The sequence below is a fragment of the Ictidomys tridecemlineatus genome, chromosome 1 (assembly GCF_052094955.1).
Source record: "Ictidomys tridecemlineatus isolate mIctTri1 chromosome 1, mIctTri1.hap1, whole genome shotgun sequence".
NCBI lineage: Eukaryota > Metazoa > Chordata > Mammalia > Rodentia > Sciuridae > Ictidomys > Ictidomys tridecemlineatus.
In genome coordinates this window covers 262,468,176-262,483,157 of record NC_135477.1, presented here as the reverse complement: position 1 = coordinate 262,483,157, position 14,982 = coordinate 262,468,176, and the positions used below count along the sequence as shown (strand labels likewise).

Below are 14,982 nucleotides of genomic sequence, written 5' to 3'. Positions count from 1 at the left end.
ATGGCCCTTTGGTGATTGTTTATTGTGATCATGACAGCCGCCGCGCCCCGCTCTCCCAGACACTCCATGTGAGTGGCCACTCATCTCTGCAGAGACCCCTGTCCCAGGCAGGGAGAGCCCCGCAGGCTGCACAAACTGGGCATTGTCTGAATGTGTGTCCCTCAGAGCACACAGCACAGAGTCCCAAAGCCCAGGTCCACCAGGCAACCGTTCTGACCCTCAGCACCTGTGACCTGGGGCCAGGGGGTGACCAGGGTTGCCCATGAACACAGTCTGGGCCACTGGTTCAAACAGGTTTCTGGGATTGGACCCTAGGACTGGGCTGCTGCCCTTCAGAGCAACCTGACAACTGACACCAAACCCGGTGCTGCCCACTGTTCCCAGCTCAGCTGTGACCCCAAAGCAGAGGGAGGGAAGGCTGGGGTCGGTAGGCCTTCCCAGGTTCATGCACTTCCTACCGCCTGGACCTGGCAGCTGCTGCGGGGACGGAGCTGACCACATGCCCATCCCACTGGCCAACAGTGTCCACGATGAGGTGTCTGCCTGGCCCTGCACACCTGAGCCCTGCTGGAGCTGGCACAGCCCCTCGGGGACATCTGCCCACTTTGGGGATTGGTGCACCACAAAGTCCAGAGAGCCCGAGTGGCATCCCAAAGACCACAGGGCCTGTCCCTCCCGGGGGTGCCCCAGCCAGGTACTGTCCTGGAAGCACAGAGCAACTGCGGGCAGACACCCGGCTGTCGCTGCCTCCACCCTGGGCATCCAGCCTCAGGACAGAGGAGGAAGATTCTGTTCTTCATAGTAACCGTTCCTGGGACCCAGAGGGAGGCACAGAAACCAAGCAAGGCTGGAGCGGCAGCCACAGCCAGCCTGGAGGGGCAGCAAGGAGCCTCCTGGGGCCTCCAGAGAAGGGTCAGCCACCACACTGATGGGCTGGGCTGCTGGCCTTCAGGACCGGGGAGAGTGGGCTTCTGACAGCTTCCGCCACTTTGTGGTGCAGCCTCTAGATTCTGAGGCCAGAAGAGGCAGTGCCCCCCCAGAGGTACAGAGAAGGCACAGGCCCAGAGGCAGGCCGGTTGGAGATCCTCTCAAGAGGCAGGGTGACCAGGACACTCCCAGATGACACCTGTCTTCTGACACCCACCTGGCCTCCAGGTGCCGAGTCAGGGGCAGAGGAAGATGGCGTCCAGGCCACTGAGGAGGACGCTGAGGGAAGATCCTCCAAGCCTGACCTACATTCACATGCAGAGGGGACACCTCTCAGACCCAGAGGCCTTGGGAGGACACTGTCTGACGGCCATCAAGCTGCTGTGAGCCTTGTGAAACGCCGCCCATGTTTCTCTCCCAAAGCATCTTGCATCTGGACCTGAAGACCCTAAGTGGCGGCCCACAGCTGAGCTGCTGCCAGCCCTGCACAGGAGGGGGATGTGGACCCACACACTTAACTCCCTCCAAGCTCTGAGGGGGCACAGCTGCTGTGTCTAGTGAGCCTCCTTCCCGTGGGCTTGAGTCTAGGGCTGCTGGCCGCAGAGCTGAGGGTGGAGCAAAGCCACTCCCAGGAACTGGGGCTCCCTCCCCAAGGAGAGCTGCTGATCTGGGATGGGTGGGGGCTGCAGTGGGTAGAGGATGCCCAGGGTGGCAGTGTCCTGGGTCACGGACGGGATTGCCATGGGTGAGAGGTGCCCTGGGTGGGCTACAGGGACTGGGGGTGCTCTGGGTGGGGATGCCCTGGGCGAGGATCCCCTAGGTCATGGCTGGGTTGATATGGGTGGGAAATGTCTTGGGTGGGGGGTGACATGGGTGGGGGATGCCCTGGGTGAGGAATGCTCTGGGTGGGAGGTGCCCTGGGTGGGGGATGCCCTGGGTGGGGGGTGACATGGGTGGGGGATGCCCTGGGTGAGGAATGCTCTGGGTGGGAGGTGCCCTGGGTGGGGGATGCCCTGGGTGGGGGGTGACATGGGTGGGGGATGATGGGGGGATGCCCTGGGTGGGGGATGATGAGGGGATGCCCTGGGTGAGGGATGCCTTGGGTAGGGGGTGCTCTGGGTCATGGATGGGTTGCCATGGATGGAGAGGCCCTGGGTGGGGGATACCCTGGGTGGGGGTGACATGGGTGGGGGGGTGACATGGGTGGGGGTGACATGGGTGAGGGATGCCCTGGGTGAGGGATGCCCTGGGTGGGGGGGTGCCTTGGGTGGGGGATGCCTTGGGTGGGGGATGCCCTGGGTGGGGGGGTGCCTTGGGTGGGGGGTGCTCTGGGTGGGAGGTGCCCTGGGTAGGGGATGTCCTGGGTGGGGGGGTGACATGGGTGGGGGATGATGGGGGGATGCCCTGGGTGAGGGGTGCTCTGGGTGAGGGATGCCCTGGGTGGGGGATGCCCTGGGTGGGGGTGACATGGGTGGGGGTGACATGGGTGAGGGATGCCCTGGGTGGGGGTGACATGGGTAGGGGATGCCCTGGGTGGGGGATGCCCTGGGTGGGGGTGACATGGGTGGGGGATGCCCTGGGAGGGGGATGCCCTGGGTGGGGGTGACATGGGTGGGGGATGCCCTGGGAGGGGGATGCCCTGGGTGGGGGTGACATGGGTGGGGGATGCCCTGGGTGGGGGATGCCCTGGGTGGGGGTGACATGGGTGGGGGATGCCCTGGGTGGAGTATGCCCTGGATGGGGGGGTGCCCTGGGTGGGGAATGCCCTGGGTGGGGAATGCCCTGGGTGAGGGTGACATGGGTGGGGGTGACATGGGTGGGGGATGCCCTGGGTGAGGGATGCCTTGGGTGGGGGATGCCTTGGGTGGGGGATGCCCTGGGTGGGGGGTGCCCTGGGTCATGGATGGGTTGCCATGGATGGAGAAGCCCTGGGTGAGGTGCCCTGGGTGGGGGATGAGGTGGGATGCTGTGGTTTGGCACTTGGCACTTAGGAGTCTTCTCTCCCAGGAGAAGCTGAGCACCAGGGAGCATGCATGGCGGCAGGTCGGGGCTAGGCACCGCTCTGAGTCCCAGATGGGGCTGGGCAGCTCCACCCCTTCCTTCCCAGGAAAGCCTTCTGCTTAAGCAAGGGGTTGGATGGTATGCACTTTCCACCTGCTGGAGGGTGGTGGCCGGTGGGCACAGCCATGGCGCCTGAGCTAGGCTGGAGGCCTCTGCAGTGCTGGGCAGCTATAAATAGGCCTTCTGGAGCAGGCCGCCTCCCCAGAAAGCTCTAGATCTGAGCCTCTGCTGGGCTGGGGAGGAGCTGGGAGGTGATGGGTGGTTTGAATCTTCTTGATGGAATTCTTCCCAGGGAGCACTCTCCTCTGGGTAATAGTTGGAGCAGTCATTACTGCAGCATCAGAGGGGAAGCTGGGAGAGGGGACCAGGAGGTGAGTATGGAGGCCAGGGCAAGGCCTCGCCTCTGCACCAGGCTCCCGCCACCTCCTTCCCTTTTGCCAACACAGACAGCAGCGCTCAGCCTACCACCTAGCAGTGCCTTTGTGGATGCGGATCTCTGTGGAAATAACGCCCTACAGACCCTTCTCTGTTAGGGACGCTCACACCCTAACGCAGCGGCGCCCTGCAGCAACCGAGGGGGGAAGGGCCCCTCCCCTCGCCAAGTGCTTCCAGGATCATGTGATGGGAGAGGGGCTGGCTGGAGCCCACAGCTGCGACACGCGTCTGTGAACCCAGTTCCAGGCTGGGCCAGTGCTGTCTGCGCCACCAAGACACCCCCCCCCCAGTGGTCCTGGTGCTGTGGGCTCACGTCACCATGGGGGCCGGGGTAGTCCGGAGGCAGAAGGGGCGTGTGAGAGCGACGCGGGTTCGGCAGCGCCCCCAGGAACACGCGCACAAAGGACCGATCCCTAGGGTCCGTGACAGCTGGTCTGCTCCTCCCGAAAGACGCCTGAGCGTCGGGGACAGCAGCTTCAGAACAACCGGCCACAAAGGGGCGCGACGCGTCCCCCTCGCCTCCTTTCAAGGTCCTCATTTACATAACCGAAACCGCAGAATAAAGAGCTCCGTCCTCCCCCAAAGGCAGGGCAGAAGCTGGGGCCGTGAAGGCGGCGTCCTGGCAGCCCTCGCCCTCCCGCTGGCCGCGACACGGGTGCGCAGCCTGTGGACAGCCGAGGGCCCGCCGCGTTGGGATCTGCGGAGCTGCTGGCGCTGTCACCTGCAGGGTGGGGACGCTGGCGCCGAGCCTCCGCACCTCCGCGCGCGAGACCATGCCCTCGTTTCACACCTTTGCGCCCGAATTTGCCACGGCTCCTTGGCGGCGGCGGCGGCGGTCGGGGATCTGCCGTGGGCGGGCACTGCTCCTGCCGCCGCACGGGGGGCCTGGAGCTAAGGGCCGCCGTGCGCCCTCGGTCCACCGCGGTGAGCTGACTCAAAGACAGACCACAACGCGCGCTGGGGACCAGTCGCGGACCTGTCCTTGGAGCCGCCGCCCCGCTCGCCCCCCGGAGGAGAAACACGCAGCTCCTGCGGCTGCAGCCCGCCAAGACCCCGCCCGGGGGAGGGTCGCAGGTGGTGCGCACGCGGCCATCGGGGAAATCGCAGATACTCTATCGCGCGGACCCACCGGACCTGCGCCCCAGGCCTGGCACAGCGCCCACTAGGCTCCGGCTTACCTCGGAGATGCAGCCACTGCGGCGCGGCGCCTCCGCGACTCGGCCCTGCGCCTGAAGCCGGAGCGCAGCGCCACCGCCACCGCCCCGGCCCCTCCCCGCCGGCTCCGCCCCGGCCCCGCCCCCCGGTCCCGGCCCCGCGCGCACCGCGGCCCCGCCCGGCCCGAGCGCGGCTCACCGAGCAGCGAGGTCGCGATGCCTTACAAGGCCTCCCGCGCAGGCCCCGCCGGCCACCGGCGCCCGCTCGGCTTAGGGCGCGGCTGTCTGCGGAGCGTGGGAACCCGGCGGAGGCCGGGCGGGGGCGCACCTGGCCTTCGGGCTCGAGCGCGCGGCTAGTCCGGGTGGGCGACGAAGGGGAGAGGCACTGGCAGCGGCTGCGCCCCATGCCTGCAGGCTTGGGCTCTGCTGAGACACAGGCGGCCTCTGGTTACCTGTGTGAGAGCTTGGTCCTGAGACCTCTGCTCACTCCTTTCTGAGGACACCTGCCTGGGGGTCTCCACCCTCGGGATCATGGGTGGGGTGGGGCGAGGAGCGCACAGCCCTTAGAAGGTCGCGGGGCAGAAGATTCTGGGCTGCAGGGAGCAAGGAAGTGCCTGAGTTCTAGGGTCCCCTTGGTCCTTAAGGCCACAGGACACTTCCAGCTTTACGAGTGTGGCTCTGGTGGACCTGAGTACCCCCGGCCCCAGCCATGTTCAGTCCGCTGGCTGCGGTCCCCGTCTCATGTAGGCTTTGTCCCTTTCTCCTGGCACCAGGACCCTCCCTCCCCCTCTGCCCTTTCCTGGTTAGAACTGCCCCCCCTTCCAGGCGGCACCTTTCTCCTGGCTGCAGGACCCCACCCACCCAAGACACACATCCATGCCCACCCAGCTTGCGTCTCCCTCTCAGATTCCAGCCACCCTGAGAGCACCCAGGAGGAAGTTGAGATCTGACATACCAGCCCATTCATGGGTGAGGGTCTGAGGCTTCAGGAGCCAGGAAGAAGGCTCTTGGGGGCATCTTGTCCCCATCTCAAGCTGCTTCCTCTCTGACCCTCTGGTTTCTTCTGCTCAAAATGGGCCAAAGGTTCACTGCTGGGGAAGGCGGAGCCAGGCCCAGGCCCTGGCCCTCTCTGGCCCTCTCTGAGACTTGGAGCTCTTTCTATTGGTGGAGGCCTGGTTAGCAACAGTGTCAATCATGGTCTTCCTACTGGTCTATCAGCAAAAACAGACCCTTACCTCAAACACAGGTGCTTCCAAAAGCTTGGCCCTACTCCCGACAAAGGCACCGACTTCTCCAAGGAAACTGCAGAGGCGGCAGCAGACTCAGGCAGCAGCAGACTCAGGCAGCAGCTTTCGGGGACCCCTGGAGGAGGGCCAGTTTGCGGGTCAGCTGCAGGAGCAGTGTGTCCAGGGTGTTGAGGGAGCCTCCAGGTGAGGCTGTGTGCCTGGCTTCCCATCAGGCGCCCACAGTCCGTGAAGACACGGTGGTTGTGAATAAAACTGCTTTGGGTGTGTGACTTTATGGCAGGCAGCCTTAGACGTGCTGATACAGTCACCTCCCGGTTAGGGAATGGGAGGGTCCTGCCACCCAGCCTGGCCTCCTGACCGGCACACCCTGGGTAGGATTGCCTGGTGCCTTGGCACTTGGTCCCGTTGCAGGACCTGGATGACCTCTGCCCCCTCCAGTTGTTCAAGACTGGTCATCAGTGGATCTGTGTCCCAGGTGCCCTGTGAAGGGGCTGCCCTAACAAGTCCTTCCACATTGGCTTGGACCTCATTGACTCTCTCCAGCTCTGGGGCCAGAAATGCCACAGTGTGGTGGACCAGCCCTGTACCCTGTGAGGCTCCAGGGAATCTCCCTGCCCCTTCCTGCTGTGTCACCTGGCCTCTACCTCTGTCCTCATGGCCCAGGCGTCTGTCTCCTCTGTGTCACAGCCCACCTGGGAGGCCTTGATGCCCACGGGGTTGCCCTGGGGCCCCTGCGGAGCTCTCGGATGTCTGGGCTGCTCCTGGAGGCTGTCCTGCCCACCTGGACCGCAGTTGCCCGTAGCCAGGGCCCTGGAGCTTCTTCGCAGCCTGCTCACGGGAAGCTCTTCGCTCTCCAGGTTACAAGTGACCTGGACAGTCATGTCCACAGGGTTTGTACGCACAACAGCAGCTCAGAAAAGCTCACAGCAGACCCTTCACCAGACCCACTCCAGAGAGATGGAAAGACAGAGGCAGAGTCACACAGAGTCGGACAGATTCAGAGACAGACTGCGTGAGGGACAGGGAGCAGAGTGGAGCTGGCTTGGCCTGGCCGCCTGCTGCTGGGACACTCCCTGGAGCTCAGTGGAGACAAGCAGCTTGTGTCAGGGCAGGGCCCCGCTCTCCTGCCCAGCCACACAGGGCTGGCCGAGTTGTCACGCGGTGGTAGATGTCAGCACCTCACAGCCAGGTGTGGTGGGCCTGCTGGGGCTTCCCAGGGAGCTGGGGGTGCAGCGAACCCTGAGAGGGAGACCGAGCGTGGCATCCAGGGTCCTTCCTGTCCTGTGTGAGGCACTTCCTGCTGCAGTGAGGGGGGGGGGAGCCTCTCTGCTTGCCAAGCCTGGTGCCCCCAGGGTCCTGCGGACTGTCAGGGAGCTGCCTGTGGGCACAGCTGTGGGGCAGAAGCCCAGAACGAGGGACTCCAGGAACAAAGGGGTTCTGCCCAGTGGGGGGCCTCAAGCCCCTCCCGTCCTGCTCTGTGCACCCCCTCCTGGCTGCCTGGGTCTGCCCCTCTGTCCACCACTCTCCGTGGCCTCCTGGGTCTGCCCCTCTGACCAGCTCTGTGCAGCCCACCACTCTCTGTGGCCACCTGGGTCTGCCCCTCTGTCCACCACCCTCTGTAGCCTCCTGGGTCTGCCCCTCTGTCCACCACTCTCTGTGGCCTCCTGGGTCTGCCCCTCTGACCAGCTCTGTGCAGCCCACTACTCTGTGACTGCCTGGGTCTGCCCCTCTGTCCACCACTCTCTGTGGCCGCCTGGGTCTGCCCCTCTGACCGGGTCTGTGCAGCCCACCACTCTCTGTGGCCTCCTGGGTCTGCCCCTCTGACCGGGTCTGTGCAGCCCACCACTCTCTGTGGCCGCCTGGGTCTGCCCCTCTGACCGGCTCTGTGCAACCCACCACTCTCTGTGACCGCCTGGGTCTGCCCCTCTGTCCACCACTCTCTGTGGCCTCCTGGATCTGTCCCTCTGTCCACCTGTGGCCTCCTGGGTCTGCCCCTCTGTCCACCACTCTCTGTGGCCTCCTGGGTCTGCCCCTCTGTCCACCACTCTCTGTGGCCTCCTGGGTCTGCCCCTCTGTCCACCACTCTCTGTGGCCGCCTGGGTCTGCCCCTCTGACCGGCTAAGTGCAGCCCACCACTCTCTGTGGCCTCCTGGGTCTGCCCCTCTGACCAGCTCTGTGCAGCCCACTACTCTGTGACTGCCTGGGTCTGCCCCTCTGTCCACCACTCTCTGTGGCCTCCTGGATCTGTCCCTCTGTCCACCTGTGGCCTCCTGGGTCTGCCCCTCTGTCCACCACTCTCTGTGGCCTCCTGGGTCTGCCCCTCTGTCCACCACTCTCTGTGGCCTCCTGGGTCTGCCCCTCTGTCCACCACTCTCTGTGGCCGCCTGGGTCTGCCCCTCTGACCGGCTAAGTGCAGCCCACCACTCTCTGTGGCCTCCTGGGTCTGCCCCTCTGACCGGCTCTGTGCAGCCCACCACTCTCTGTGACCGCCTGGGTCTGCCCCTCTGTCCACCACTCTCCGTGGCCTCCTGGGTCTGTCCCTCTGTCCACCACTCTCTGTGACCGCCTGGGTCTGCCCCTCTGTCCACCACTCTCTGTGGCCTCCTGGGTCTGCCCCTCTGTCCGGCTCTGTGCAGCCCACCACTCTCTGTGGCCGCCTGGGTAGGGTTTCATTCAGTGTCCTGGCCCACAGGGTATAGTCTGGGGCCACACCTGGCCTGGGGATTCTGGGATGTCACCCTCAGCACTCCTCTGTTTTCATCAGGAGCAGCAGCCACACCCTCAAAATCAAGTGCAGACTGCCCCTCAGACCCTCTCTCAGCCCTCAGCCTTGCTTGCGCCCCAGGACCTTGATACTGGCTGCCTCACAGCCTGGGCAGCCTGTACACAGAATGGGCTTCATCTCCAGCAGCAGAGCGGAGCCTTCTCTGCGCAGAACCCCTGGGCACAGGGACCCTTCCCCTGTCTCGCCAGGGTCTGTGTCCTGGATCTCTTGGACGTGACCCATCATTTTCCCTTGGAGGTAGGAGACTGCCCAGGAGCAAGGAGCTGAGGAGACTTGGCTCCAGGGCCCAGAAACCCAGGACAAAACACTCGAGATCCATCAAGGGGTTCAGGACCAACCTCAGATGGACACAGGGCTCTGTGAAACAGCCACCGTCAGGCAGGAGAGACCATGCTGACCCTGCAGTCTGCAGGCTCAAGGGGACTGGTGCCTAAGGGCATGTCCACAGGTTGGCCTAGGTCCATGCTGGCAGCATTGGAAAGCCTCAGCTACACACTGGACGCAGGTCCAGGCCCCTGGAGCAAGACTGGTCATCCTTGTTCTGACCCAGGCCCAGGGGAGAAACTCGCCCAGGCCAAAGCACCAGCCTGCCCAAGCAGAGTCCTTCAGGACGGAGCAGGGCAGGAGCCCAGGGAGGGACGAGTGGTTAAGACAAGGCTCCCACAAGGGCAGGATGCGGCCGAGTAATATATCTGGGTGGCCACAGGACCCCCAGTGAGCAGTCCAGCACTGAGCAGTCCAGCAGGGAGCCTGCCCTGCTGCCCGCCTGCCTTGGGAGGCTCCATTGTGGCTCCACAGCAGCACGGTGGGCACATATATGCAGGGGACAGTCAGTGCCCCTCAAGGCCAGCAGCTCCTATGTGGGCCTTGGCTGGGGACACACGAGCCTGGGCACAGGGGCCCCAGAGCAGGTGATCAGCCCAGTGCATAGCTGTACGTGGTCATCAGCGAGGCCCGTGAGAAGCTGAGGCAGCCACAGGTGGGTCCCTGTGTCCTCGGCAGCATCGGCAGATGTCTTCCAGGATGTGTGTGTGCCTTTGTGACGTGAATGTGGGTGTGTGTGGTGAACATGCACATGCACACCTTTACGTTCCACAGGGTGGACGCTCGTGTGTGGCCATGTGTGGTCATAGAGCTCCGCTATTTTTAAAGGCCTGGAGCTCGGTCTTCTGACGTGCCTGGCTGAAGCATGGGTCCACATGTGCCCTGCAGCCCAGCAACGCTGGTCAGGTGCTGATGGCCGGCGGCAGAGTCAGGCTGGGGCACGAGGAGGCCTGAGGTGCATGTCGCGCAGGGCAGAGCAGCTTGGAGCACGTGCTCCATGTCCTCTGGAACGGCAGGGTGTTAGCGGGCACGTTCTCAGTGCACAGCCATTAACACCCCGCGGTTCTAGAAAGGAGACCAGAAATGGAAAACAGGAGGACCAGGCATCAGGACAGCAGAGGGACAAGGACTGGAACCAGCTGACCAGGAACAGAGGATGGAGAAGGGTTGGCACAGGGCTGGAGGTGCTGGTCAGGATGGCAGCGCTGGTGCCGGTCGAGCGGAGAGCACAGGCCCAGCGCTGGGCAGCAGCAGGCCAGACTAGTGAGGCTGGGGCTGCCAGAGCCAGCTGCATCTCAGGCTGCCTTGTGGGTGTGTCCAGATGGCCCTGCCGGAGCAGAGCAGGAGGCGCTGCCGAGGGATGCTTGTCTCCCTGGGGCCCAAGGAGTGCACACAGGAAGCCCCTGCCCGCAGCGGGACCTGGGTGCGGTCAGGCCTGGTCCTGTCGGGGAGCATGGCAAAGCCTGGCGGGCCCCTGGGTGATGTCGCTCAGGGAGTGAGGACTGGCGGGGGCCCTAGAGGCCCTGCTCCCTGTCCTTCCAGCTTCCTGAGTCCTGTGCAGGTTGGGGGTGGAAGAAGAGGGCCCAGAAGGTGGGGCTCAGGGGGACCACATGCAGCCGAGCCAGGTCCTGCCCCGAGGGTGCTCCACAGGCCGCTCTCTGCCCACCGCCGTTTCAGAGAGGGAGGAGGCAGGCGGGACCACGCACGAGTTCTCCTGAGGGTCAGAGGTCCTGGGGTCTGTAGGTTCACACGGGCCGCCTGGCTGCCGCAGCCCCACCCAGAGCCCTGGTTTCAGTGCGAGGTTCGGCCTTGGCCCTCGCGGCTGCCAGTCGTTCATGGATCGTCACACACCGACAGCACCTAGCAGCCGAGGGGACCACGTGACCACGCTGCCGTCAGCAGGTGCTGTCTGTGCCAGTCTCCTTCAGACCCAGTGCCCCAGAGGAGGAGAGAGGGACGCGTCAGGCCTGGTCCCACCGGGCTCAGCAGGGCCACTGCAGGGCCCTTCTGCCCAAACTGCCAGGCTTTCCCCAGAACAGGGCGGGGCTGGGAATTGCACCCTTCCCCTCAGGCCCTGCGTGGAGTCCTGCCCCCCACACGGAGGGTGGGGAGCCTCAGGGTCCTGACCAAGGCTCCTGTCCAGCCCTGCAGAGGGCAGCACAGGGAGCCGGCCTGTCTCCTGGAGCGGAGAAGGCTGAGCAGGAGCAGGCCGCAGGCTCTGCCACCCAGGTCCAAGGCGGCTCGGTCAGGGATGCTCACACAGGGGCAGCCTGAGGCCCAGAGTCCCGCTGACCATTCAGCTCCCCAAATCCCATCCCAAAGCTGAGCGGAGGCACCTGAGAGGGGCCTGGCCATGGTCCCCTGCCCTCTGGGCGTCTGAGCCCTGCAGAGGCCTCCTCGCCTGTCCTGGGGAGCCCTGGGAAGCCACAGAGATGCCCGTGGGTCTCAGATGTGGGGAGCCTCACGCAACACGGTAACTGAAGGCTTCAGTCTGCTCTGAGCTCTAATAATTCCACAAATTCAGCACAGAAAAGTTCCATATTTAAAAACCCGAAGAGGTTCTTCTTTTAGGCTGAAATACGTTTTTGTGTGTCCTGGAGCTGGAACACAAGAGTGCTCTACTTCTGAGCTACCTCCAGCCATGTCCACTTTTCATTTTGAGACAGGGTCTCACTGGAACTTGGGATCCTCCTGCCTCCGTGCTGCGCCCCCCCCCCCCAGGTTCTGGGGTCGTGGGTGCAGCCACAGTGCCCTACTACACCTGCCTGACCAGCTCCTGCCTGGGAACCCTTCCCTGGGGCAGGTTCTGCGCTCAGCCTGTCCCAGCCGCTGTCCCATTGCGGCCTGCCCTGGCAGAAGGCCGAGAGCTTCCTCTGCCCTTGGAGCAGTCCTGGTGGAATTTGCCAGCAATGACAGGTGGGACCAACGGGGACAGGATGCCAAGGGAGCCCAACCTGCCCTGCAGCCGGGAAGTCACCAGCCCTGGAGAAGGAGGGAGGCCCCAGGTCAGCCCCCGACACAGGAGGCCTGCAGAGGTGGTGCCCCGGGCCGGTGGGTCCTGTGTCCAGAGAGGAGCCGAGATCTTCGACCACTCTGCTGGAAGCCTGTGGTCATCGCCTTGGAAACTGTGCTTCCTGTCTCGGAGGCAGCTCTGTGGGTCTGGCCTGCACTCCTGCCTGGAGCCTGCGCTCGGACTACAAACGGAGACAGGCCCCGGGGCCGCAGCAGCTAACACACAGGCTCTCAGAGCAAGCTGCCTCCAGGCAGGACAGAGCAGCTGGACACACCCTCCCCCAGGAAGCCACCTATTGGGCAGGAAGGGACAATGACTGAGAGATGGGAAGCATGGGGGGTGGGCCCTGGCCCTTGCCTCTCTCCCTGGCAATTTCCAAGCCCCAGTTCAGAGCCTGGAAGTCCCCAGAGCTGAGGGGCCAGGGAGCAGCAGGGAGCCTGTTGGAGCTCCCTGCAGCACCCAGCTGACACAGGCTGCTCAGGCACGCGAGCTGGGAGAGGCCCATGGGACCCGTCAGAGCATCGGGCCCCAGGCATGGGTCAGCAGACGCTCCTCCAAGGGTGTCACTGCCGTGGGGACCCCCTCAGGGCAGCTCTGCTCCAGTCTGGCCCAGAACTCTCAGCCTAAGGCACAGAAAGACCAAGCCAGGCTTTTTAAAACACTGTTTTAGTTGTAGTTGGACACGATGCCTTTATTCTATTTACTTTTATGTGGTGTTGAGGGTCGAACCCAGGGCCTCACACGAGCCGGACGAGCGCTCTACCACTGAGCCCCAGCCCAGCCCCAAGACCACGCTGTTTTTAAACAACCGCCTCACAGAGTGTCCCAGGAATATGGGGTACGGAAAAATCCAACAGTCAAAAAGGCATAAACGTCACAATTCATGATATCTGATCAGAAATATCAGGTGCGCAAAGACCCAGGAAAACCCGTCCCTTGAAACTGGCCCAGGCCCGTCCCAGGGTGTGAATCCCGCGTGGCGTCCCAGTCCTGCTCCCGGAAGCGAACGGGGAGGAAGGTGCACCGGGACCACACCCAACCGCACGCAGCACCCGGGGTGGCAGACTCCCTGAACAGGTGACGCTCAGTGTGCGCCCGGCTGTCATGGTGAGACGGACGAGAGCTGAAGCCGTCACCTTGACGGTGGGACAACTCACGCTGCCACTTAGGTTTAAGTGGAGACCCTGAAGGAAAGAAGAAAGTAGGCAGGAAAGAGTGGCCAAATGTGCCCGAGTGGGAGGTGAACTGCCACCGCCCACGTTGGAGAAGCTAAATCACCTCAAGCACAAAGCCATGGAGAATGACTTCGCCGCACATCATGATCCAGTCACTCAGTGCTGGTGACAAGTGGAACTGTTGACACAGCCCGGGAGACAGGCAGAGAATGGACGGGAAAGGGTCAAAGACCGGCTGATGGAGCCACCCAGAGGCAGTGACCCGAGGCCTCGGGAGACGTAAGTGCTGTTATTTTCTGATAAGTGAGTTCAGGGTTCTGCAGAGGTCCCGTAAGGTAAGTTTGTCACTGTGCTGTTGAGATCTATCTTTGTGTCTTCGGTAGAGTACACCTGACCCACAGTGAGAGCCTGTGAAGAACCCCCACCGGGAAGGTGGGGTTCGTTCCCGCAGGCTCACACCACACAGCTCCCTTCAGCAGGCAGGTCTGTGTGGACTCCACGGGTGTGGGGTGATTGTGGGGGACTCAGATGTTACTTATCTAGGGTTGTGATCATCATGGTTTCCCTTAAGATGGTGTTGCTGGCCCAAGACTCCGGGAGAAGGCGTGATACCTTCCATCCCTGTTACAACCAAGACGTCTGTGCTGTCCACAACTCTTCTGCGGATGCCTTGTTTCTTCTGGCTGTGTTAAGGTCTGGTCATCTTTGGTTCTGCTGTTCTTTTCTTTTATTTACGCAGCTTTTTGTAAATTGTGCATCCTATCATTGTGTCTTTGGGTCTTTCGTTATTTCTGGGGTATCTCAATACAGGTGCCTCCAATTAGACAGGTCTTGGACTTCAGTCTGTCCTCACCTGTGACTTTTTCCCCATCCGTTCCATCCCTCAGCCCCTCTGCAGCCTTTTGATGCCTTCAGATTACTTTCCAGTCTGATGATTCTCTCTTCAGCTCAATCTAACCTAATGCTTAATCTGTTAAGCTTAGTTTAACAAGTATTCTATTTACTTCTAAAAAGTCTATTTGGATCTTTTACTTATCCTCCTGATTACTGAAAACATTCTCCAGTTGCTTATTCTTTTTTTTTTTTTTTTGGAATTTTACTACTGAATATTCTTGTGTTTATAGTTCCAAATCTGAAATTTCTGGGGATCTAAATCTATGTTTTGTTCTTTCTGATTTTCATTCATGACAGCTATTTTCTTGAGGATCTATGAGAGCAAATTTAGCTGATCTTAAACTCTTAAGAATCTGGGTTCTTGATTTGGTTCACCTTATTTAAGTGGGGGCCCCGAGTTCCACTGTTCTGAGACCACGAGACTCTCTAGGATACAGGGGCCAGTCTGAGTCTTTCTTGCAGCTCTAGCCCTGGCTTGTAGCTCTTGGCCCAGAAATTCCCCCATCATACTGAACATGCATCCCTAAGCTCTTTTCTTTCTCCAAACTCTCAAGAGTCTCCTCACTTTCTAGGAACCCAAGGTACAATAAAAATACATCAGCAGGAGCTGATGGCTTTGTAGTCAGAGGGCCACCATATAGCTGTGTCCCTCAGCTCTTCATCTCAGTGAAGAAACACTGATAAGAACAACTAACAAGAGGAAAAGTTTGGTTCAGGCTCATGGTTCCAGACATTCAGTCTGTGGTCAGCCGACTCCACTGGGCCCAAGGTGAGGTAGACGTGGCAGCAGAGGAGGGGCATGGTGGAGGAAAGGTCTTGAGTTTGTGACAGCTACGGAGAAAGAGAGGGAGAAGGAGAGATCAGGAACAAGATAGAATCCTGAAGGTCACATCCCGGTGACCTTCAACCATACCCCACCTGCCGATGGTTGCCATGCAGCGATTCATCAACACCATTAACCCGTCAG

The 14,982-nt window shown here is 62.0% G+C and overlaps 1 protein-coding gene across 3 annotated transcripts in view; it reads right to left on the bottom strand.

The window, feature by feature from the left end:
• Tppp (tubulin polymerization promoting protein) overlaps positions 1 to 5,652 on the bottom strand; it is a 36,516-nt gene extending 30,864 nt beyond the window's left edge. Inside the window, exon 1 of one of the 3 annotated variants that reach the window (XM_005340736.5) lies at positions 5,533 to 5,652. In XM_005340736.5, the coding sequence (XP_005340793.1) occupies positions 5,533 to 5,540 (8 nt within the window). In that variant the 5' untranslated portion in view covers positions 5,541 to 5,652. Of the gene's footprint in view, positions 1 to 4,601; positions 4,709 to 4,776; positions 4,857 to 5,532 lie in introns of those variants that run through there. The other 2 variants (XM_078018658.1, XM_078018656.1) reach the window with 2 other exon arrangements.
• Positions 5,653 to 14,982: the final 9,330 nt, after the last annotated feature.